Consider the following 24,960-nt stretch of genomic DNA (forward strand, 5'->3'; position numbering starts at 1 on the left):
TTTCTCGACAGAAATCTTGGAGAAATAAAACAATAAAAAAGAATGGAACAGAAATTCTAGAACAAATAAGTAAATAAATTTAGCAAGTTCACTGGATACAAGTTTCATGTACAAAAATAATTGTATTTTATATTGTAGAGACAAGAAATTAGAATATGAAATTTAAAAATAACTTCACTTACAATAACATGAAAACCATAAAATACTTAGGGATAAATTTAACAAAAGATGTAAGACCTTTATTCTGACAACAACAAAACTGACTGCTGAGAGGGTGCCAACACCTGTATCACTGGAGAAATATACTATGTTCATGGATTGGAGGATTTAATATGTTAGGATGCCAGTTCTCCCCACATTGGTCTATAGGTTTATACTCTCACCCTGGATTAGTTCCATCTTTTCCCCCAGAAGAAAAACAAAAAATCATCAAATATGAGGGATTTATGACTTAACCTAGAAAGATTTTCTTTTCAATTTTATGTATTGTTTTAATGTTTATTTTTGAGAGAATAGTTTTAAAGTAACTTTTGAATTGAGGTCTCTTATGCATTAAAGTGCACACATAACACATGGACAGCTGGATGAATTTTTCCGGCTGAGCACCTCAGAACGAGTAGTACCCAGATCAAGTTCAGCCCCCTAGACCCCGCCCACTCCAGTCCTCCCCACCAAGGGGGTGTCCATCATGATCCCTAGGTTAGTTTTGCTTCACTTCTTTTCCTCAGTGTAACATTTGTGACATCCCTCCTCAGTGCAATTGGGGGATTTCAGATCATTCTTTTTAAAAAGATGTTTATTTTGAGAGTGGAAGATCACCCAAGTAGGTGACAGGCAGAGAGAGAGAGGGACAGAGAGAATCCCAAGCAGGCTCCACACTCAGCACAGAGCTGGACGCAGGGCTTGATCTCACAATCGTTAAGATCATGACCTGAACTGAAATCGAGGGTTGAATGCTTAACTGACTGAGCCACCTAGGAGCCCCAGATCATTCTTTTTTATTGCTGTGACGTCCACCAGGTGAAGGCCCCATGGTGTATTTACTGGTTCTCCTATGGATGAGCACATGGGCCATTTCCGGTTTGTGGCTATTACGGTTAAAGCTGCTACAAACCTTCTTTTGGTGACCTTTTCATATATCCTTTGGAAGCTCTAGAGAATTTAACCAGTGGGTCTCATTGGGCTGCGCAAGGACTAGATGCCTGTGACGTCTGTCCTTCTGCCCCAACTCAGCAGCAAAGACTGTGTTATAACCCAAGCCGGCTCACATCTACCCTCTAACTCAAGACCTTCAAGGAGCTCCCAGCTGGAGTGTAAATTCTGTCCTCGCCTCTCTGGTTCTCTGGCTGTAACTATCTTGTCCCACCGCAAAGGGACCCTGATGACCTGTCCACAGGACCCCATATGACCCGATCCCAGCTCCCCGTTTGCCCTCACCTCTCTGCCTCCCCCCTTGCTGACTCCATTCCAGTCACATGGACCTCCTGGCTGACACAGACAGACAGACAGACAGACAGACAAACAAACACACACACACACACACACACGGCACACTGGCTTCGGGGCCTCTGTTCTTGCGGTTCCCTCTGTCTGTCTGGTTCTCCAGATGTCCCCAGTGCCTACTTCCTCATTCTGTTCACCGGTGAGGCCCCTCCCTGCCGCTTGGCTAACAGCACTGCCGCTGCCGTGGGCTCTGCAGAGGGTAGAGCTCCAGGAATGCCCTCAAAAGCTGTCAACGCCCAGAGCCGCCTCTTCAAACGCCTGTCCCCTCCTTCAGCCCACGGTCCCCCCACCAGCTCCCAGCCACAGCCCCCAGTTCCTCCCCAAGGCTCCGGCCAACCCCTTAGAGACACACAGACAAGGCCCCAGCACTGGAATTTATTGCCTCCCTGGCAGAGGAGACATTTGGGGGCAGTGCCGGCGGGCGGGTGAGTCCACAGGGCGGGGGGGGGGGGGGGGGGGGGGGGTTCTCTGCTGTGGGGTGTGAGGCTCAGATTCGGAGCGGAGCAGTCAGTGGAGGCTCCTAAAGGCTGAGCTTGGCACCGGGTGGGGGGGCCCTGGGCTGGGCTGGGGGGTTCTGCCAGTGAGAAGTAGGTGGTCACTCCGCTTTGGGTCTGTGAGACCCTGGGGGGGGAGGGGCTGCAGTGTCTTGGAGAAGTTTGACCTGGTGGGTCCCTGAGAGCCCAGGGGGAGAGGAACGCGGGGCTGTGTGGTCATATCCCGCAGGTCCAGATGGGGAGGGGGGGCCTGGCCACTTCTGCAGAGCGGCCCCCTCCGCGCACCTTGTCGGTGTCGCTCTCGTGCAGCAAGTGATTGGCCTCCACCAGTGGCTGGTCCTGGGCCGGGGGCAGCACCCAGTGGCCGACCTCGCTGCCGTCCAGCCGCCCGTCCTTGTTCAGGTCGCGGAAGTCCCGGAACTGCTCCCGCTCTGTCTGCACCCAGGCCGGCTCCTCCTCCCCCGGCTCAGCCGAGTACAGATCCGCTGGGTCGGGCGACAGGGGGGGCGACAGGGGTGACGTCAGGCGGTTCGGCCCGGCGAGCGCCTGGGGCTCCGTCCCGACCCCTCCTGACAGCGGGACCCCGGAGCTTTGCTTTCTCTGGCCAGGTTCCCTCTACGGTCTGAAAGGGACTAACAGCAACCTGACTTGATTGGTCCATCATTTCCCGGCCTGTAGTCAGCCTGGCCCACACGTGAAATGCTGTGTGCCGCCCTCAGAACATCTCACCCCACTTCCAGAACCTTCCTCAAGGGGCGCCTGGGTGGCTTCGTTGGTTGCGCACCCACTCGATTTTGGCTCAGAGTACGATCCCGAGGTTTGTGAGTTCGAGCCCCACACTGGGCTCCACACAGAGCCTACTTGGGATTCTCTGTCTCTTCTCTGTCCCTTCTCTGCTCACTCTCTCTCCCCCAAAAAATAAATTAAAAAAAAAAATTTTACTGTTAAAAAAAAAAAAAGATTTGGGGCACTGGGTGGCTCAGTTGGTTAAGCGCCCGACTCTGTTTCAGCTCAGGTCATATCTCACAGTTCGTGGGGTCCAGCCCTGCATCAGGCTCAGTGCTGACAGCTCAGAGCCTGCTTGGGATTCTCTCTCTCCCTCCCTCTCTTTGCCTCTCTTTCAAATAAATAAACTTAAAACAATTAATTTTGTTCCCTCTCTCTGCCCCTCTCACTTGCACAAGCATTCTCTCTCTCAAATAAAATAAAATAAAATAAAATAAAATAAAATAAAATAAAATAAAATAAAATAAAGTAAAATAAAATAAGAACCTCCCTCAAGATTGCTGGAGCCTCTTGTTTGTTTCACTTGTTTGGAAATGTGTGACAAACTCTCCCCCAGAGGCCGGCTTCAGGAAAGCAGTCCTCGGATGCTCTGGGGACACATTCCAACCAGACAAGCCTTTTTACACAAGACTATGACACATAATACAAAATGCTTCCCTCCCCTCAGGGACCAGGCCAAGGAGCTGTCACAAGGATGTCACCAGAGATGGAGCAGGCATTGGACACTCAGTCAGCCTTTTGGAACAGTGAATGCAGAGTTTTGTTTTGTTTTGTTTTTTTAATGTTTTTTTTTTTTTATTTTTTATTTATTTCTAGGAGAGAGAGAGAGAGAGACAGCGTGAGCAGGGGAGGGTCAGAGAGAGAGGGAGTCACAGACTCCGAAACAGGCTCCAGGCTCTGAGCTGGCAGTCAGCACAGAGCCCGACGCGGGGCTCAAACCCACGAACCGCGAGATCATGACCTAAGCGAAAGTCGGACGCTTAACCGACTAAGCCACCCAGGCGCCCCACAGAGTTTTGTTTTTTTTTAATGGCCCTAAATCCTTGTTTCTCACAGGGAATGATGGCAAAGGTGAATGGGAGGTGTGTAGGCTTTTCTTTTTAATTGTGGGAGAAAAATTAAAAATTCAAAAGATTAAAAACATCCATTTAAAAATACAAAATTAGGGGCGCCTGGGTGGCTCAGTCAGTTAGGCTCCGACTTCAGCCCAGGTCATGATGTTCAGCCCATGCAATTCATGGGTTCAAGCCCTGCACTGGGCTCTGTGCTGACAGATCAGAGCCTGGAGCCTGCTTCAGATTCTGTGTCTCCCTCTTTCTCTGCCCCTCCCCTATTCATGCTCTGTCTCTCTCTCTCTTAAAACTAAACATTTTAAAAATAATAATGATGGGGTCCCTGGGCAACTCAGTTGGTTAAGCACCTGAGTCTTGATTTAATCTCAGGCCATGATCTCATGGTTTGTGGGTTTGAGCCCCGTGGATGGCTCTGCACTGACAGCATGGAGTCTGCTTGGCATTTTCTCTCTCCCTCTCTCTCTGCCCCTCCTTTACTCATGCTCTCTCTCTCTCTCAAAATAAATAAATAAACATTTTTTAAAAAACTACTCCCTATCCTACCCTCTACCTCCCTCCAGCCCCTGGCAACCAGTCACCTACTTCCTGTGTGTATGACTCCTCTTCTCCTGAACACTTCATATAAATGGAGTCAGACAATATTGTGGCCCTTTGCCTCTGGTTTGTTTCAGTTAGCATAGTGAATTAATTTTTTTTTAAAAATGTTTAATGTTTTATTTATTTTTGAGAGAGAGAGAGAGACAGCTGTGAGTAGAGGAGAGGCAGAGAGAGAGGGAGACACAGAATCAGAAGCAGGCTCCAGGTTCTGAGCTGTCAGCACAGAGCCTGACGCGGGGCTCGAACCCAGTAACTGTGAGATCATGACCTGAGCCAAAGTCGGATGCTTAACCGACTGAACCACCCAGGTGCCCCAGTGAATTAATTTTTTAATTTTTAAAAAATGTTTATTTATTTTGAGAGAGCGCAAGAGAGCAAGAGCAGGGGCGGGTCAGAGAAAGAGAGCATCCTAAACAGGCTCCGCGCTGTCACCCCAGAGCCCTACGGAGGGGCTCAAACTCGCGAACCGGGAGATCCTGACCCAAGCGGAAATCAAGAGGCTCAACAGACTGAACCAACCAGGGGCCCCTATTTTCTTATTTAAGTATAGGGACACACAACGTTACTTTAGTCTCCTGTGCAACACAGCGACTTGGCATACTGTTCCGCAGATCTACACCCTTCGTAGCATGTGTTAGTGCTTCATCCTTTTTTATGGCTGAGTAGCATTCCGTTGCCTGGACAAACCTTTCGTCCGTGCGCTCAGGGGCATCTGGGCTCACTGGACGTGACTGCACCTGCTGGGTGCTCTACTACCGCCTTTATAGGCAAGGAGACCGAGGATGACCCGCTCATTTACGGTCCCGCGGCTGGGAGGTGGCGGGTGGGAAGCCCACAGCCTGGAGCACGGCGCACCCCCTCCCGCCTTCCCTGTCGCGCTGCCGCCGCCCCTCCTGAGCTGGGTCAGAGCCCGTGGCACCCCCTCAGCACCCCTCCTTCACGTTCTTCCGCGAACCATTCAACAGTCGTGAAGTCACAGGTGTCTGGGAAGTCCAGGGCTCCTACCCGCACCCGTTTCTCCAGACCCCCACAGGGAAGAGAGGCAGCCTCGGGGGTCCGAGTGGGACCCTGGGCTCGGCCAGCCTGCACTGATGTCCCGCTCCCCCGCCCCACAGTCACGTATCTATCCCTTCAGGCCTCAGCTTCCTCATCTGTGATCTGGGGAATGATCTCCATCTCGTAGGGGTGATGTAGGCATTCGATGAACGTACGAGGTGTTAACCGCTCAGAACAGAGGCTGGCGTGTGGTAATGACAGGGCAGCAGCTTTTGTTATTAGTCAGCAATGAGGCCGGAGTTCTTTCTTACCAGGAAGGAAAAACAAAGACTTCTATCCTCCTCATAGATGTAAAAAAAAATGAATTGTGCTTAAATAAAAGTGTATAGGGGCGCCTGGCTGGCTTCGTCGGTAAAGCATGTGACTCTTCTTGGGGTCGTGAGTGCCAGCCTCATGTTGGGTATAGAGACTATAAATAAATAAACTTAAAAAAAAAATGCCTTGGCGCACTTGGTCGGTCATGGTCTGACTCTTGGTTTCGGCTCAGGTACTGACCCCACGGACATGAGATCGAGCCCTGAGTCAGGCTCCGCACTTACGTAGCAGTGTGGGTGGAGCCTGCTTGGGCATCCCTCTCTGTACCCACCCGCCACCTGGGCCCCTCCCCCACTCATGCTCTCTCCCGTGCTCTCTTTCTCTCTCTGACCCTCCTGATTGTGCCGACACTCCAGACCCTCCCAGGAAGGGGCCCGGTGTGTGGCATTCTCTGCTGTATCCTCAACCACTAACATGCAGTAGGTGTTCAATCAATGCTTCCTGGTCCTGGCACACAGTAGGTGCTTGATAAATGTTTTTTTGGCCTGCCACATAGTAGGCGCTTGATAAAAATTGGCTAGGCCCAGCAAATATGTGTGCTCAATGTCTGCTGGGCCTGACACACGGCGGGTGATCAATAAATACGCTTGGGGCCCAGCACACAGTAGGTGCCTAAGAAATGTTTGGTGGCTACGTGAACTCAAGCAGTGGCCCTGCCCCCACTTCAGAGGGCCATTGCTCTCCTGTGGGTGATATACACTGGGCTGTTTGGGAGGAGACAAGCGTCCTCAGGGAAGGCATCGGGTTCAACTCACCAATGTACTCCTCCACTTGGACGTAGCCGTCTTTGTTCTTGTCCAGATCCTCCAGGGTTTCCTGGGGAGAGAGGCACTGGGTCAGGCTCGGGCGGGGAGCCCTGGGCTTGGGGTGTGAAGTTCTCTCCGGGAATCTGGTTCTGGCTCGGCTGAGTGGCCAGGGATCAGTGCAGCACACCGTCTACCTGGCCCGGGGTTCGGGGCGGCTTTCTGGGCTTTGTGATGATGCCGACCTACCTGGGTGGGGGCCAGGGGACCTGGATGCCCCGTGACACACAGGACACACAAGGAGATGTGTTCTGCATCCGTAACACTCTTCTCACACCCGACAGCGGACTCTCCAAGGGCTGAAGCCTCTTTCCACTTAGCAGAGCCCAGACCTTAGCTCAGGTTTATGTATAAATAGGACATGGGGGACCATTGTAACACATAATACCTCTGCTCTTGGTTTTTTCTCCACTTCTTTTTTTTTTTTTAAGTTTTTAATTTATTTTTGAGAGTGTGTGAGAGAGAGCGCGCGCACAGGCAGAGGAAGGGCAGAGAAAGAGAGAGAGAGAGACAATCCATAGCAGGCTCTGCACCATCAGCAGAGAGCCCAGTGCGGCGCTGGAACCCAGGAACCACAAGATCATGACCTGAGCGGAAATTGTGAGTTGGATGCTTAACCCACTGAGCCACCCCAGTACCCCTTTCTCTACTTCTTGAGCAAACAGCTTCTGTTCCCCACTTTTACTTTTTTTTTTTTTTTTTTTTTAAATTTCTGAGAGAGACAGCGCGAGCAGGGGAGGGTCAGAGAGAGAGGGAGACACAGAATCTGAAACAGGCTCCAGGCTCCAAGCTGTCAGCACAGAGCCCGACGCGGGGCTCGAACTCACGAACTGTGAGATGGTGACCTGAGCAGAAGTCAGACACTTAACCAACTGAGCCACCCAGGCGCCTCCCCACTTTTACTTTCAAACTCACTCACTCTAAGACAGTGCTGGGTCTGACACCCCACTATGTCTTCTAGCAAAGACAGCTCCAACATTTTAGGGTTGCCAGAAAAAATATGGGATGCTCACTTACATTCAACTTTCAGATGAACAAGTAATAATTCTTTAGTATAAGTATCTCCCCACACATTATTTGGAATATACTTATGGTATAGGACCCAGTTATGTTTGAATTTCATATAGGGATGCCTGGGTGACTCAGTTGGTTGAGTGTCCGACTTTGGCTCAGGTCACAATCTTGTGGTCTGTCAGTTGACACTAGCATCGGGTTCTGTGCTGACAGCTCAGAGCCTGGAGCCTGCTTCGGATTCTATCTCCCTCTCTCTCTGCCCCTTCCCCACTTGCACTCTGTCTCCCTCTCTCAAAAGTAAATAAATATAAAAAATTTTGAATTTCAGATAACTTTAACTAAGTATATCCCAAATTTGTGTGGGATATACTTATGCTAAAATGTATTTGTTGTTTATATTATTTGTCATAAGTTCAAGTATAATTGAATGCCTTTTGTTATTTGCTAAATCTAGTAACTCTATGATACATGTATTGAAATTCCTGTTCTTTCTTTTTTTAATGTTTATTTATTTTTGAGAGACAGAACATGAGTGGGGGAGGGGCAGAGACAGAGAGGGAGACACAGAACCCAAAACAGACTCCAGGCTCTGAGCTGTCAGCACAGAGCCCAACGCAGGGCTCGAACTCGAGATCAGTGAGATCATGACCTGAGCTGAAGTCAGAGGCCCAACCGACTAAGCTACCCAGGCGCCCTCCTGTTATTTCTTACAAGTGACTTTTCTTTGGTGTTCTCTTGGTATAGTACAGTTGGAGCTGAGAGCAGTGTTTTGAAATCCTATGTGTGGGGAGGTTACACCTGAGATCTGTGAATGTGAAAGATGAACAGCAGAGGGGCGCCTGGGTGGCTTAGTCGGTTAAGCGTCCGACTTTCGCTTAGGTCATGATCTCGCGGTTCGTGGGTTCGAGGCCCACGTCGGGCTCTGTGCTGACTGCCAGCTCAGAGCCTGGAGCCTGTTTCAGTCTGTGACTCCCTCTCTCTCTGACCCTCCCCTGCTCACGCTCTCTCTCTCTCCTAGAAATAAATAAAAATAATAATAATAATAAAATAAAAAAAAAAAAAAAAGAAAGAAAGATGAACAGCAGAATTTAGATGAGGGCTTAGTAAACTTTTTCCATAAAGGGCCAGAGAGGAAAATTATAGTCTCTGCTGACCTGACTCACCTCTGTAGCTGTAGCACATGAAAGTGTATGGGTATAGCCGTGTTACAGTAAAACTTTATTTGCAAAAACAAGCTGGGGACTGGCTGGATATATGTATATATAGTGTGCTGACCCCTGGCATGGACTATGGATTGAACTGCCGGGGTTCAAATCCAGGCTGTGCCACTTTCTGGTCTGGGTGATCTCAGGCGAGTCACCTCACCTCTCTGTGCCTGGGTGTCCTTGTCTGTAAAATGAAGAGGATAGCCCACCCCCTCAGGGCTGCTGTGATGATTCATTCAAGGCAATGCTTAGGTAAAGGTGTTACAAGGGTGCCCCTAGCACACAGGGCATGTGCCATCAGGGTCTGTTAAGTAATCTCAACTCAAGGGGCACCTGGGGGCCGCAGTGCGTTAAGCGTCTGACTCTTGGTTCCGGCTCAGGGCATGATCTCACGGTTTGTGAGACTGAGCCGCGAGTTGGGTTCTGCACTGACAGTGCAGAGCGTGCTTGAGATCCTCTCTCTCCCTACCCCCACTCTTTCTCTCTCTGCTCCCTGTCTCAATATATAAATAACCATTAAAAAAAAATAATCTCAACTCAGGAGAGTAAAGAGGTGTTACAACATTATCTGCTATAAAAGAGGGACATTGCTGCAGGGGCAGGGGGGTGACGGTTGGGTGGTTTAGTTGGTTAAGCGTCCGACTTCAGGGCAGGTCATGATCTCGCAGTCCATGGGTTCGAGATCCACGTTGGGCTCTGTGCTGACAGCCAGCTCAGAGCCTGGAGCCTGTTTCGGATTCTGTGTCTCCCTCTCTCCCTGTCCCTCCTTGCTCATTCTCTCTCTCTCTCTCTCTCTCAAAAATAAATTAAAACATTAAAAATTTTTAAAAAAATAAGAGGGACATGAGGCCTTGTGGGATGTGAAGTCTAGTGCGTTCCAGAAGGCTGGGTTAATGACATCTCTCCTCTCTGGACCTTTTTTTTTAAATTTAAGTTTATTGTATTTATTTTGAGAGAGAGAGAGAGAAAGGGCATGAGTGGGAGGGGGCAGAGAGAGAGAGTCCCAAGCAGGCTCGGTGTCATCAGTGTGGAGCCTGACAGGGGGTTCGATCTCACAGACTGTGAGATCATACCCCGCGCTGAAGCCGGGAGTCAGACGCTTAACCGACGTGGGACCCCAGGCGCCCCTTGCCTCGCTGGATGTCTGACATCTCCAGAGTGGGCTGGAAGCCCCACCTCAAAGGTGAGCACATCAAGTCAATAAAATGCTCTAGAACTATCTAAAGCAAATGCACATCCCAGGGGGCGCCCAGTGATCCCCCCCCCATTGATGCGTGTGTGCAAAGGGACGTGACGAGCACTTACCCCGGGTCAGTTTTGCAGTTTTGCATGTACTAAGTCATTTAGTCCCTGTAACTAGCCTTGATGTAGGGTATTTATCAGTATCACCATTTTATAGATGAGGAACATGTCCAGAGAGGTTAAATAACTTGCCCAAGGTCACACAGCCAGGAAGCTGCAGGGCTGGGATTTGAACCCAGGCCTTCTGGCCTCACAGCCCTTGCCAAGCCATGGGGAGGGCAGGGGATTGCTCATGTTCTTTTGCATCTTTTGGGCATTTAAACACATCAGTAGGTTAGCTATTTTAGAAATACATGTCATGACATTTGAAAAGTAATTTGTGAGGGGTGCCTGGGTGGCTCAGTCAGTTAAGCATTTGACTTCGGCCCAGGTCATGATCTCATGGCTCATGAGTTCGAGCCCCCATCAGGCTCTGTGCTGATAGTTCAGAGTCTGGAGCCTGCTTCAGATTCTGTGTCTGGCTCTCTCTCTGACCCTCCCCTGCTCACACACTCTGTGTCTCTCTCTCAAAAATGAAAAACGTTTAAAAAAATTTAAAAAACAATAACAGAGACGGGATTGGCAAAAAATTACAAAGGAATAGGAAGAAGAGATGGGTGGTAGCTCTTTCTGCCCAAAGGTTTCATTTCCATGCTTTAATAAAAGGAACTTTTTTGCACCAAAAAATAAAAAAGAGAGAGAGAGAGAAAACAGGACAGGAGCCAGCAAGAGCAGCCTCAGAATAGAAACTCCTTGGTGGGGGGAGTGTTAGGGTTTTCCTTGGGTTCGGCTATGATTGGGGCTCCCCAAGGCATTTCTGGGGCATGTGTTTCCCTTAAATATTTTTCTAAGTTTTATTTATTTATTTTGGGAAAGACAAAGACAGAGCCAGTGGGGAAGGGACAGAGAGAGAGAGAGAGAGAGACAGAGAATCCAAAGCAGGCTCCGTGCTGCCTGCGCAGAGCCTAATATGGGGCTCGAACTCATGAAACCAGGAGATCCTGACCTGAGCAGAAACCAAGAGTCAGACGCTTAATTGACTGAGCCCCCCAGGCGCCCATTTCCTGATGGCAGGCTGGGGGCCTGGACCCCAAATGTGAGCCCAGGAGCAGGAAGGCAGGACCAGGAGAGATTGGACACTGGGAGGCGAATCCGGCAAGGGAGGGGGAGGTTCCCTGGGGAAGGCGCTGGAGGACCAGGAGACTGGCCCTGTTAGGCTGACCCTGACATCAAAACCCTGGGTCCAGGGTTGTGGGGGGAGGGGGAAGTGGGGAGCAGGCTCCTCGGGGCCCTCACTCACAGCAATCACGATGTCCCGCATGTGAGGGAATTCCTCGGGGTGCAAGAAGGCAGTCAGCTCCTCCCGAGTGGCCATGGAGTCCCCGTCCTGGTCCGCCACCCGGAAACGCCGCTCGTCTCGAGCCAGCATCTTCTTGTAGGTTTCCGCGTCCTCTACATCGTGAAACTCTTCACCTGGGGAAGGAAGGGGCTATCGCGGTCAGCTGTGCTTTAGTGGCGGGAACACGAGGCAGGCCGAGGGCAAAGGCAAGGGATGCAACTCAGTGGAGTCAGGGCAGGAAGACCTCACAGAACCCATATTAATTAATATATATTCATTATTTGCATATATTAGCTACCTTGTCGTGAGAGCTTATGCTAAGTTCTTTACTTACAAATTGCATTTAATCCCCCCCCACACACACACACAAGTAAAGGGAATTCTTTCATTTATTCATGCTTTATGAAGGAGAAAACAGATTCCCGCCGAGAGGAAATAACTGGCCCAAAGTCATAGGGCAGGAATGATGAACTTGAAGTTGACACTGGCCTGTGGGGCCCCAAGGTCACCCTCTGGTGCAGGAGGTTATACTGACTCAGGCTACAGGACAGAGAGGAGAGGAAGGGCATTCTCAACAAAGGGAACAGCATGAGTGGAATGTGGAGATTTGAAGAGCATGGTAAGTTCAGGGAAACTGAGGAAGATCCACATGGCTGGCCAGAAAATGCGGAAAAGGAACGCCAGAGCGTTGAGACAGGTTGAGTTGCTGGGAATCTCCTTTGGGGGCTCTGGGAAGCCATGAAGGGCTGTGAGCAGGGGAAGGTCAGGGTTTGTATGAGGGACAGGCTGGAGGAGGAGTGTGAAGTGAGGGTTGGGGAGGCAGAGAACAGGAGCTGTGGGGGTCACAGGGCTGGGGCAATGGGGACAGAGAGGTACATTTACCATGTCCCCAGCCAACCAGGGGACAGGGTAAATGGATTGGGGGTTCTCTGGATGAGAGGTCGGGTATCAATGGTCAGGGTGACAGGGCATGGGAGGTAGATGTCCCAGGCTGAGGATCCCCAGTCACGGGGTTACAGAGGTCGTGGCTGCCACCGGGAGAAGCCAGAGATCAGAGACTGGGAGTGTCAGGGTGAGGGGGTACTACAGGTGGGTAGACCCTGCTCAAGAGTTAGAGGTCAAAGATTATAGGGATTCTGTTTAACAGGCTAAAAGGTTCTCAGGATGAGGCTGTCAAAACGGTCAGGGTCCGATGTGTGTGGGGAGCGGGAGTCGGGGTCTCGCCGCGTACCGGGCTCGTAGTGGCCATAGGTGGCGTTGCGCAGCTCCTCCCAACCCACACGCCCGTCGCGGTCCGTGTCGTACGTGTTCCAGGCCGCGCTCACCGAGTCCCGTATGTGCCGCTGCTGCGTGTGCGCGATCCAAGCGCGGAGCTCGGCCAGCGACACCCAGCCGTCCCCATCCCCTGCGCGGTCCATGCGGTCCACTATGCGCCTGCGAGTCGGGGCGGGGCACACGTCAGTCCCGGACCCCGCCCACCCAGGAGTCCCGCCTGCGCCCGGGCTCCGCCCCTTGGGCACAGCCACGCCCCCACTCGAGACACACCCCCGATAGCGGTGAAAGCGCGGTCCCAGAGCCGCCCTCACGATGAGGGGAGGCACGTGTCAATCCCACGACCGCGCCCAGCGCGGGGCTTCGTCCCCTCAATCCTGGCTCCGCTCCCAGAGGCTCTCACGCCCTCCCCGAGACCCTGCGGGCCTACGGCTGGAGCCGCGGTCCTCCACAAGCCCGGGTTGGGGGAATGACCTACGACAATCCAGGGTCACACCCTCCACTCTAACTCTGCCTCTCGACCCTCACTTGCTCCATCTGTCCGAGCTGGGGTGGGGTCAGGGAGCGAGGCCTCACACCGCGCCCCTGGCCCGCAAGGCCCCTGTCCCAAGGCTCTCTCTGAACTCTAATGGCCAAGGCCACATACACACCTGACCTCTTGCCGTTTTAGGGCCCACGGGCCGTCAGGCCAACCCTGCCCCGCCCTCCTGGCTGCACGGCCCATTTCAGGTGCCTCTCCCTACAGCGTCGCCCTATGCTGCGTGCCGCACCTTTCCCCTACCTTTCCCAGACTGCATCAGGCCCCTGAAGGCCCTTCCTCACACACTGTCTCTCGCGCCGCTCCAGTCGGATCCCAGGCCCCCGCTCCCCTCCGCTAGCCACTCCTCGCCACCGGTTTGGGACCTTGCCCCCACAGGCAGCGCTCCTCTCGATCACCACCGTCCTTTAGTCCCGCAACCCAGCTCCCTACGTGGACTCAGAGATGTCCATATCCAGGTCGCCGCCCCCTCCTGCTCTGGACTGTCTCTGCTCTGATCGGTCTGGGGCTGGAGTCCCCAGGACTCACACCCTCCCTCACTGAGGTCCAAGCTGTTGTTGAGAGCGTGGGCTCCACGCTCCCAGGTAGTCTAGGCTCAAATCCCGCTACCTCCTCTTGCTATCTGTGTGACCGTGGGGAAGTCACTTTAAAAAACGCACACACATGGGGCACCTGGGTGGTTCAGTCGGTTAAGCGTCTGACTTCAGCTCAGGTCATGATCTCACAGTTTGTGGGTTCGAGCCCCGCATCAGGCTCTGTGCTGACAGCTAGCTCAGAGCCTGGAGCCTGCTTCGGATTCTGTATCTTCCCCTTGCTCTGACCCTCCCTTGCTCATGCTGTCTCTCTCTCAGAAATAAATAAGAAAACAATAAAAAAAATTTTTAAAACACACACACAAAACTCTCTGTGCCTCAGTTTACCCCTCCGTAAAATGAGGAATAAATACTAGATCCTACCCTACAGACTGGTTGTGGGGATCGCCTAAGTGAACCCTTGTGATGCACTTAGAACGCTGCCAGTACTGTAGTGAGGGCCATTCCAAACGCGTTAGCCTGTCGCTCCCTTTCCTCCTCCATCCCTCCTTCACCCAAGCCTGTCCATGCAGACTCCCAGCCAGCAGGCCCAGTCACCACCACTGTCTCCACCCTGATCTGGTCACCTTCGTCTCTCGTCTCCCATCTGGACTACTCTAGTTGATTCCTCACTGGCTCCCTGCTTCTTGCTCTCTATAGTCTGTTCTCCCAAAGGTAACCAGAAGGATTCTGTTGAAAGCTAAGTCAGGTCAGGTCCTCCGTCTGCCTAGAGCCCTCCTTGGCTGTCATCTCACCCAGAGAAAAGCTGAAATCTTCACTATGGCCTCAAAGGCCCTGGGAACTTTGTTCTCTCTCTGCCACGACCTCCCACCTTCGCTCACGGGGTTCTAGCCACACGGGGCCTCACTGTTGCTCAAATATCAAGCCTGCTTCTGCCTCAGGGCCTTTGATTTACATTCCCTCTGCCTGGAATGCTATTCTCCCATATAACCACATGGCTCAAATATTACCTTCCCCCTGAGGCCTCCCCTGACCTCCCTGTTTAAAACTACAACCCTGAATCCTCCCCTCCATCTCTCTCCTACCCCAGGCGGGCTCGGCTTTCCTCTGGGCTGAGCTGGTCGAACTCCTTGGCCACTTCCCGTCCCAGGAAAGCTTCATGGTCGTACTGGAAGTTTCCGTGGGAGTCATCATGTGGAGCCTCGCTCAGGGGGGCCGCCTGGTGCACCCTCCCCTGGCCGTGAGGGCCTGCGTCGGGGGATGGCTTGCCTTGGGCCCCGCGCCTGAGCAGCAGCAGTAGCAGCAGAAGTGATGGACGCCACATCATCAGTCCCTAGGGAGTGGTGGAGGCTAGGAGTCAGGGGTCACAGGGGAAAGGATAGAGACAGGGCAGAAGAATGCGGGGGAGGGGGAGAGCGTGGAGAGACGGAAGACAAGACAGAGAGATGATAGCTGGCCGCAAAGCTTAGGGCTCAAGAAGGGGAGCGGGATTCTCGGAGGTAGGGACTGAATCTTTTGAGGGAGTCCCAGATTGGTCCCAGAGCCGCTGGTGGGGAGTTTCAAGCGGGAGACGTGGCGCACTTCCCACGCCAAGTATGGGATGGGGTCGTGGCCAGAGAGAAATCATGCAGGCTCTCAGGCGTCCTCTGCAGTCCGGACTCAATTCCTCGACCCGAGCGAACCCGAACCGCCCTCCCTGGGCAGGCCACCCGTTCTCGCCTCCCGTTACCAGACAATCCAGCTTCGCTTCCCTCTACACGTTCCGCTCTGCCTTCTCCGTTAAGATGCCCCATTTGGCGGCGCTCCAACCAGGCCCCGCCTCCAGCAGCTCAGAGTCCCTCCCTCCGACCAATGAGCGTCCGTGAAGACCCCCCCAAGGGGCGGGGCCCGTGAACTCCGGGAGGGCCGCGGACGCCCCACGCCACGTCCACAGAGAAGAGCGGGGGCAGGCGGGGTGAGCGTCCCCGGAGAGACGCAGAGCCGGAGAACTACAGCTCCCGGCAGGCCTCGGGGCGCCCTGCCCGACCACCCGCAGCTCTTCTATTTCCGAAGCCTCTTGGGAGAGGATTGGTTTTTTTCTTTTGGAAGGGGAAGGTGTATTCTTTTAAGTTTTGTTTGGTTGTAAGTAGGCTCCATGCCCCACATGGGACCCGAACTCACCACCGAAGATCAAGAATCACATGCTCCACCGACTGAGCCAGCCAGACACTCCATGTTTGTTTCCTAGTTTATGTATGTATGTAATCTCAACACCCAAGGTGGGGCCCAAACTCACCACCCCAAATTCAAGAGTCTCATGCTCTTCCAGCCGAGCCATCCAGGCGCCCCAGGAGATGTATTTTTATCTTTCCCTTTGTCAGCATGGTTTAAGAAAGAAGGGAACCAAGGGGCCCGAAAAGGCATCCATTTCTCTCAAAGCGGAAACGATGCTTCTCTTCCGCTCCGCGGAGGAGTCAGGTCAGACTCCAGCCAAGAATTCCTCAAAATGCCTGGCACAGTGCAGGCATTCAGTATCTGTGAAGCTTATGAATGAAAAAAGACATGACTCGGTATAAAACTGGTATATTCCACGGCGGCAACATGTCGGCCTTAGGAGAGTTTGGAAGGCCGGGGCGATTTACCGCCCCCCCCCCCTTCCCCAGGCCCATTCTCTTACCTCCCCGGCCTAAAAAGTTGAAATGATAAGAACACAGTGGTTTGGGCCCAAATTCGTGTTTATAAGTGGAGGTGGAAAAGAGCCATAATCATCAGGAGGGGAAACTGAGGCAGACCACAGAAGGAGAAATCCAGAAGGTCATCGGGCCCAGGACTCTTTCTGGAGGCTCAGAAATACCAGGATTCCAGGAGGTCTCACAGCATAAAAGGGGCCTGACTACATTAGCTGGTAGTAGCCAGGTCAGGGGGTGATCAGGCAGCTGCTGAGAATGCATTTCCATCCTAAGAGTCAGCATCCTTGGGCAGGCCAGGAGTGGGCAGGAGGGCCCCTACATCGTCCCCACGGAGAGAGATCCAAGGGGCTGCGGAAAGAGGCAGAGGGGAGGTCATCAGAAGCTCTGAAATCCTCCGGGTTCCTGACTGTCCCTCCCCCACGTGCATGTGTCCCTCTGTCTTTCCCAGTCTCTGTCCTACTTCACAGGTTTCTGTCCCCCTCTGAGTCTCCGTCTCCTCCCTCCAGGCCCCACCTCTCTGAGTCTCTGTTCCTTTTTGTCTACATCTGTCCCGCCAGGACCGCGTCCCTGTCTCTTCTGGGGTTTCTGCTCCTGTCTCAGAGGCTCTTCCGTCTTCCTGCTCCAAACCTGGTAGCCCGTTTCTCATCCTCCTCCATAGCAGAGCTCCGCCTGCAGCCACTGCCGTGAGCAGTAAGAGGCCGATGACAATTCCAACCACTGGCATCGAGGATTTGGCTGGTGATTCTGCAGCCAGAGAATAATGTGAGATGCTGAGGGGACCCTCCAGTCCATCTGAGTCAGGACAGGGGGTCTGGGGGTTCTCAGTGCCCCCTCCCCAGCCTCAGAGGTCCCAGCACCAAGTCCTGCCAGCCAGCGGATGTTCTAGGCCTGGGCAGAACGCCCCCTTGTTGCCTCGAGGACCTCTAGCAGCAGGGTGCGTGAGATTCTGACTCAGAGAGGCAGGCCAGGCACAGGGCAGCAGCAGGTCAGGTTCAGAGGACTGGCAGTAGCTGAGCAGTAGGTGGACAGTCTCAGGGACGACTGGCAGCAGCAGGCAGCAAATGGCCAGGCTAGCAGCGGCAGGAGGGAGGTGGTACGCCTTGCGGAGGACCGTCCATAGTGGTTAGTGAGGGGCCGGACTCGTGAGTTCCGCCCAGCAGCAGCAGGATGGAAGGCAGATAGACTGGGGGAGGCCAAGCAAGACGGGACGGAAGGCTGTCAGGCTTTGGAGGGAGCGGCAGTAGCAGGGCACCGGGCAGTCAGACTCCGCCGGGCAGCAGCGTGGTGGAACCCAGTCACCGGGGGGGGCATCGCTACAGAAGGGGGGACCGGAAGCGTCGTGGCGCCGCAGGCCCTCACCCAGCTCCACGGTCAGGGGCTGCGGCAGCCCCGCGTGCTGCACCAGGCAGCGGTAATGGTGCTCCTCGCCGCTTTTGACTGTCAGTGAAGACCAGGCGTGGAAGGAGCCGTCGCCGTTGGGGCCAAAGTCGCCGGAGCCGGAGCCGGCCGCCAGCCCGTTGCGGAGGAATCGCAGCTGCAGCTCCGGGGGGTAGAAGGAGAAGGCGCTGCAGGTGAGCACAGAAAAGCCGGGGCTGCCTGGACGGGCCTTCAGGCGCATGGAGGGTGGCTCTGCAGACGAACAGGCAGACGGGCCTAAGCCTCTAGCCCCTGAGCCCCTAGGGCTGGACCTGGGGAGGGGCTGGATGGGGCCACACCGCGGCCTCCGTTCCTTCCACCACGCCCAGCACGTCCCACCAGGAGCCCTGACCTGTGCTGAGCCTGAGAATACAGTAGTAATGGTAAAGGGACCTTCCTGAGGGGGACAGACAGCCAAGCTATCCGCAGTGAGGGCGGCCACCTCTCGTCCATTCTGTCCCGCACCAGACACACACACAACAGAACATCAGCCGCGTGCCAGACACTCTTCCAAGCACTGCGGACACAGCAGTGGACAGACAGACAAAAGCCCTGGTCTTCGCGGAGCTCGCCTTCTAAGGAGGGGAGAGAGGCAAATACTTGTGTACAAATAAACGAATGGGAAATAGGCCGTGAAAGGGCTGTGATGAGGCAAAATAAGGCAGATCCTAATGTCATTAAAAGATAGTAAGAGGGTATTATGTCATATATCGTACCAGCCCATTTGAAATTTAAATGAGCTGGTGGCTGCAGTTGGTTAAGCATCGGACTCTGAATTTCGGCCCAGGTCCTGATCTCATGGTTTGTGAGATCAAGCCCCGTGTGGGGCTCTGCACTGATGCATGGAGCCTGTTTAGGATTCTTTCTCCCTCTCCCTCTGCCCCTCCCCTGCTCGCTCGCTCTCTCTCAAAATAAATAAACTTAAAAAATGTTTTTTTTTAATTTGTTAACAAAATAAATGAATTGGACAAATTCCTAGAAAAGACAACCTTCCAAAACTGACACAAGAAAAAATAAAAAATTTAAGTAGTCCTATAATGATTTCACAATTTTAATCCATAATTTAAACTTTTCAACAAATAAATTTCCAGGTCCAGGTGACGTCATTGGCGAATTCTTCAAAACAACCAAGAAGCAGATCTACATCTAATTTTTCTTTAAGTTTATATATTGATTTGGAGAGAGAGAGGGAGAGAGTGTGCACGCATGTGAGCAGGGGAGAGGCAGAGAAAGAGAGGGATAGAGAGAGGGAGAATCCCAAGCAGGCTCCATGCTGTCAGTGCAGAGCCCGATGTGGGGCTCAGTCTCACGAACCGTGAGATCATGACCTGAGCTGATCAAGACCTGGACACTTAACCGACTGAGCCATCCAGATGCCCCAATTTAGGAAAAAGGCTCTATTTCAGTTCAGTGGGGGAGACAGGATGGAGGTGCTCTTGCAACAAATTATGCTGGGTCGACTGGAGTTCTGGAGGAACAAATGAAACTTGACCCCTTGCGTCACACCATTACATGCGCCATCAACTCAAGATGTATCGTACAGCTGTATATGAAAACTACTGGGGCGCCTGGGTGGCTTAGTCGGTTAAGCGTCCGACTTTCGCTTAGGTCATGATCTCGCGGTTCGTGGGTTCGAGCCCCGCGTCGGGCTCTGTGCTGACTGCCAGCTCAGAGCCTGGAGCCTGTTTCAGAGTCTGTGACTCCCTCTCTCTCTGATCCTCCCCTGCTCACACTGTCTCTCTCTCTCTCTCTCTCCTAGAAATAAATAAAACATTAAAAAAATGCATTAAAAAAAAAAGAAAACTACTGATCAACCAAGCTTCTAGAAGAGCTTGAAGAACACCTTCATAACTTTGGGACGGGAAAGATTTTCTAAAGAGAACACACACCAGAGCTATAGGTAAAAGATGGATGAGTTGATCTTCATAAAACTTAAGAACTTCTTTTTTTTTTTTAATTTTTTAATGTTTTATTTCTAAAAGAGAGATAGCATGAGCAGGGGAGGGGCGGAGAGAGAGGGAGACACAGAATCCGAAACAGGCTCCAGGCTCTGAGCTAGCTGTCAGCACAGAGCCCAATGTGAGGCTTGAACCCACGAACCATGAGATCATGATCTGAGCCGAAGCCGGATGCTTAACTGACTGAGGCCACCCAGGTGCCCCCAAAATTAAGAACTTCTGTTCATCAAAAGGTTTGGTCAAGAGAGTGAAAAGGCAAGGTGCACACCAGAAGACGTTATTTTCAACAGAACCATCTGACACATCCAAAGGACTCATGGCCAGAATATACTAAGAACTCTAATAAGAAAAAAAAAAGATAAAAATTCCAATTTAAAACTGGCCAAAATGCTCAAACAGCCTCTCCAAAAGGGTGAACACCCAACTGGCCAACAATGTGAGAAAGTGTACTCAACATCACCAGTTATCACCCCATTTATTTGCTTTATCAGATTGTATCTGATATATACAGACATAGATATAGATATAGATATATTTGTTTAGTAGGCTTCATACCCAGCAAGGAGCCCAACACAGGCCTTGAACTCGTGCCCCTGAAATGAAGACCTGAGCTGAAATCGAGAGTTGGGATGCTCAACCAACTGAGGCCCCCAGTCTGATTTTATCTGGTTTTGCCAAATGATGTATACAATTCTCATTTACCATCAGAAACATGAAAAACACACCACAGTAAGATTCCACCACACAGGGGTGCCCGGGTGGCTCAGTCAGTTAAGCGTCGACTTCAGCTCAGGTCATGATCTCACGGTTCATGGGTTTGAGCTCCGTGTTGGGCTCTGTGCTGACAGCTAGCTCAGAGCCTGGAGCCTGATTCGGATTCCGTGTCTCCCTCTCTCTCTGACCTTCCCCTGCTCGTGCCATCTCTCTCTCTCTCAGGAAAAAAAAAAAAAAAAAAGATTCCACTACACACCCGCCATAATGGTTACAATGAAAGACAGATAATAGCAAATTCTGGCAAGCTTGTGAAGCAACTGGAATTCTCTAATGTAGCTTGTGGTATTATAGAATTGGCTCAACCTCTTTGAGAAAATGTTTAGCACTACCTAATAATCGAATCCAATGCCTACACTGTGATGCACCCATTCTGTGCATGCATGGGTATTTAGTTAACATAAATAGAAATATACATTCCTATCAAAATATATATATAAAAGGGACACCTGGGGGGCTCAACTGGTTGAGCATCTGACTCTTGATTTTGGCTCATGATCCCAGGGTTATGGGATGGAGCCCAGCGTTGGGCTCCACGGTGAGTGGAACCTGCTTGGGATTCTCTCTCTCTCTCTCTCTCTGCCCCTCAAAGAGAATTTATATTCTCAAAATTAAAAAAAATTTAAAATTAAAAAAAAATTAAAGGGGCATCTGGGAGGCTTAGTCGGTTAGGCATCCGACTTTAGCTCAGGTCATGGTCTTGAGGTTCCTGAGTTCAAGTCCCTGCTTGGGATTCTCTCTGTCTCTCCCTGTCTCTCTGCCCCTCCTCTGCTCACACTGTCTCTGTCGCTCTCCAAACAAATAAATAAACTTTAAAAAAATTAAGAAAGACATGTACAAGAGTGCTCGTTACAGCTTCATTCATAACAGCCCCAAACTGGAAAGAAACCATTCATCAATAAATCCTGGAATGAGCCACACAGTGGAACACCCCTCAGTAATAAAAAGCCACAAGCTACTGATACACGGCAACAGAGTGGAGTCTCATGATACACACCCTTGAGTGAAAGAAGCCAGACACAAATGAGCGCACGCTCACAGCCATATGAGTTTCAAAATCACCCAATGCCTTGGTGATAAAAATCAGGTCCATTGTTACCCTTGGGAGGTATGGGATGGAAGCGGACACAAAGAAGTCTTCGGGGGTGCTGGGAATGTTCTAGATCTTGGTTTGCAGGTACATGGCCATCCATAAAGCTTAATCAAGCCATATACGTTAGGTAGGTGAGCTACACCTCAATAAAAAGAAAACACCACTATAGTGAAGGGCTGGACACTATAGCGATTGAATGGACAAAACAATGACATGGGGGATGGTAATGGGGGTGGTGTGGGGACACAGTTTAATCGGGGTGACAGGGCCCTGCTGAAGTTGCTGACATCCCAGATCAAACCAAAAGCATGAGAAGGACCCAGTCATGGCAGGATCCCAAGGAAGAGAGGTGCAAGCAGAGGTAACAGCAGGTGCAAAGGGCCTGAGGAGGAAAAGCATTTTCGCTGACATTTGGAGGAAGGGGAGAGAAGGCCACCACGCTTGGGGTGTTGTGAAATTACAGTGGTGAAAGCAGCCGGACCAGCGGCCTGCGGGGACTCTAGGCCATGGAGTAGAGGTTGGGTTGTCATGTAAGAGCTCATTGATGTTCTAAAACATTCCTCTGGGGGCGCCTGGGTGGCTACGTCCATTAACCATCTGACTCGATTTCAGCTCAGGTCGTGATCTCCCAGTTTGTGACATCAAGCCCCACGCTGGGGTCTGCACTGACAGCTCGGAGCCTGCTTGGGATTCTCTGTCTCCCTCTCTCTCTGCCCCTCCCCTGCTCGGTCTACACGGAGGGCCGGGATGGATGCTGGGATTGCGACAGGGGGACACCAACGACAAAAGAGCTCTAATTCCAGCCCTTGAGGGTTCCCCAGACATGCGCAGAAGTACAGCTCCGAGTGAGTTCGTGCCCTCATGGGGGCCACACAAGGCATCGTTCGCGTCCAAAGGAAGCAAGTGAAAGCCTCCTGGGCCACAGGAAAATCTCCTGGCTGTGATCCCAGAGGGGCCTGAAGGGCAATGGCAAAGGTGGACCAGATGGACAGACGTGAAGCCAAGGAGGACGCAGGCCTCTGCCACTCGGGGCCTCGGGGCCTGAGCTGTGGCCAGGGGTCGCTGAGGGCCAGGGGAGGGGCTGTGCGGGAGAGGAGTAGGGGGCAGCGCTGAGTGCACAAAGACCCTCTGGGCCACGTAGGGGAGGAGCTGCACTGGGAAGACTGGAAGCCAGGAGGCCAGGGAAGAGGCTGGGGGAGGAGGGGGAGGCCTGAGGTGAGGGCATGGGGATGGAGGGGGTCAAGGACGCCTCCGGAGGTTGCTCACCCTTCCACTCGAGGTTTCCGCGGCCTCTCTCCAGGTGCCCCAGCAGCCGCTGCGGACAGGAGTTGAGCAGGAAGGTCCGCTCCTTGCTGACCGCTCCCGCCTGCTGCATCCACCTCTTACTGATGGTCTCCGTCTCGGGCCAGTCCCCGTTCCAGGTGCCCAGCTTGGGGTCAAAATCCATGAAATCCTCGCCGTTCAGAGCAAACTTGGCCACGGGCACCGAGGCGTTGTCAGGGCCCAGCTCACAGCCCAACAGGCCCTGCAGGGTGTAGGGACCTGGGGGCCCAAGCACAGGGAAGTAGGAACCCAGGAGCTGGGCCCCCAGCCCCTCCTCCCTCAGACCCAGAGTCCAGACCCCAGCCCCTCCTCCCTCAGACCCAGGAGTCCTGACCCCCAGCCCCCTCCTCCCTCAGACCCGGAGTCCAGACCCCCAGCCCCTCCTCCCTCAGACCCAGGGGTCCTGACCCCCAGCCCCTCCTCCCTCAGACCCGGAGTCCAGACCCCCAGCCCCTCCTCCCTCAGACCCGGGCTCCTGGCCTCACCTCCTTCCCCCAGGGCTTTGAGAGCTTCAAGAAAGAGTTCCTGCTTGTTCCTCAGGTCTGTCGTCTCCTTCTCCCAATACCAGGACACCTGGGTTTCCCAGACCCAAGCCCCACACGGCTCGGCCTGGGCGCGCACGTTATTGTAGCTCAGATACTGCTGTGGGCCCAGCCAGCCTGATACCCAGAAGGCAGGAGCCCCCGGGGCAGGAGAGGACACGGCGGTGAGGTGGTACAGGAGGGAGAGATGGCTCTCTGCTGGAGAGAAACAGAGGTGAAGAGAGCAGATGGGGGGAGGGGGGAGGATCTAGACTGGGGGCAGGACAGATACCCTGAAAGACTGAAAGACTCAACGCCAGAGAGGCGGGACAGAGCAGAGAGGAGGGAGACAGGTGGGGGGAGGGGGCGGGCTCAGAGGGGGCCGTGGTGAAGGCAGATTCAGAGAGGGGGAGACAGACTTGGTGGGGGACAAACCAGGAGTGGAGGGCAGATCCAGAACGTGGAGCAGAGCCTCCAAAAGAGGAGCAGGGGGCGCCTGGGGCGCTCAGGTCATGATCTCACAGTTCGTGGGTTCGAGCCCCACATCCGGCTCTGTGCTGACAGCTGGGAGCCTGGAGCCTGCTTCGCATTCTGTCTCCCTCTCTCTCTGTTCCTTTCCCACTCTCACTGTCTCTCTCTCTCTCTCAAAAATAAATAAAGATTAAAAAAAGGAGGAGGAGGAGGAGGAGGAGGATAGACGGGGCGGGGAGCAGACCCAGAGGGAGGGACACAGACCCGAGGGGGGGCGGTGACAGAGTCAGAGTGAAGCGAACAGGTGGCTCTAAAACACAGCGACCGAGGGAGGACGAAAAGCGATACGGTGACAGGCGGCGTAGGAGGTCGTGCCCCGCCCCGGGGGAAACCTAGAACTTCTCTTCCTTCTCCCGGCTGCCCGCCGCCCGCGCCTCCCTCCCGCCCGGCAGCCGCGGCCCCTCACCTGCGCGCAGCGTCGGCAGGAGGAACAGCAGCAACCCGAGCCCGCAGGGCTGAGGCCCGGGGACCCCCATCCTGAGCGGGAGACCTGGGGCGGGAGGGGGCGCGTGACTGCTCCGGCCCCCCGCCCCGCCCCTTCTTCCCCCAGCTCCCGAGGGGCTCGGCCACCACGCGCGCCCGCGCCTGTGGGCCCCGGGGCTCCGCGACCGAGGCTGGCCACCGTGCCCTCCTCCCCGGCGAACTTTCACCCCTTAATTTGATCCGTTTGGGTTAATTAATTACAGAGCCTGGATAGGCTGAGAGTCCTGTCTCAGAGCTCGGCCCCGCCTCTTCCTCCTCCCTCAGACCCGGGAGTCCAAACCCAGCCCCTCCTCCTCAGACCCGGGAATCCCGGCCCCCAGCCCCTCCTCCCTCGGACCCGGGAGCCCGGGCCCCCAGCCCCTCCTCCCTCGGACCCGGGAGTCCGG

The 24,960-nt window shown here is 53.3% G+C and overlaps 2 protein-coding genes across 3 annotated transcripts in view; both read right to left on the minus strand.

The window, feature by feature from the left end:
* Positions 1–2,213: 2,213 nt before the first annotated feature.
* RCN3 (reticulocalbin 3) lies at positions 2,214–15,953 on the minus strand. Its single transcript, XM_039247162.1, has 6 exons — positions 15,539–15,953; positions 14,895–15,142; positions 12,698–12,900; positions 11,428–11,600; positions 6,580–6,640; positions 2,214–2,482 (listed from the first exon to the last, which is right to left on the minus strand). Exons 2-6 carry the CDS (start codon positions 15,134–15,136, stop codon positions 2,214–2,216), a joined length of 948 nt encoding a protein of 315 aa, XP_039103093.1. The 5' UTR covers positions 15,137–15,142; positions 15,539–15,953.
* Positions 15,954–16,502: 549 nt separating this feature from the next.
* FCGRT (Fc fragment of IgG receptor and transporter) overlaps positions 16,503–24,960 on the minus strand; it is a 9,991-nt gene continuing 1,533 nt past the window's right edge. The window contains exons 2-7 of one of the 2 annotated variants that reach the window (XM_039250489.1): positions 24,498–24,581; positions 23,525–23,776; positions 22,983–23,258; positions 17,838–18,107; positions 17,106–17,222; positions 16,503–16,826 (exon numbers count right to left, since the gene is read on the minus strand). In XM_039250489.1, the coding sequence (XP_039106420.1) occupies positions 16,747–16,826; positions 17,106–17,222; positions 17,838–18,107; positions 22,983–23,258; positions 23,525–23,776; positions 24,498–24,567 (1,065 nt within the window). In that variant the 5' untranslated portion in view covers positions 24,568–24,581 and the 3' untranslated portion in view covers positions 16,503–16,746. Of the gene's footprint in view, positions 16,827–17,105; positions 17,223–17,837; positions 18,108–22,982; positions 23,259–23,524; positions 23,780–24,497; positions 24,582–24,960 lie in introns of both variants that reach the window. The other variant, XM_039250480.1, reaches the window with a different exon arrangement.

The sequence above is a fragment of the Hyaena hyaena genome, unplaced genomic scaffold (genome assembly GCF_003009895.1).
Source record: "Hyaena hyaena isolate Hyena2069 unplaced genomic scaffold, ASM300989v1 scaffold_9, whole genome shotgun sequence".
NCBI classification, from domain to species: domain Eukaryota; kingdom Metazoa; phylum Chordata; class Mammalia; order Carnivora; family Hyaenidae; genus Hyaena; species Hyaena hyaena.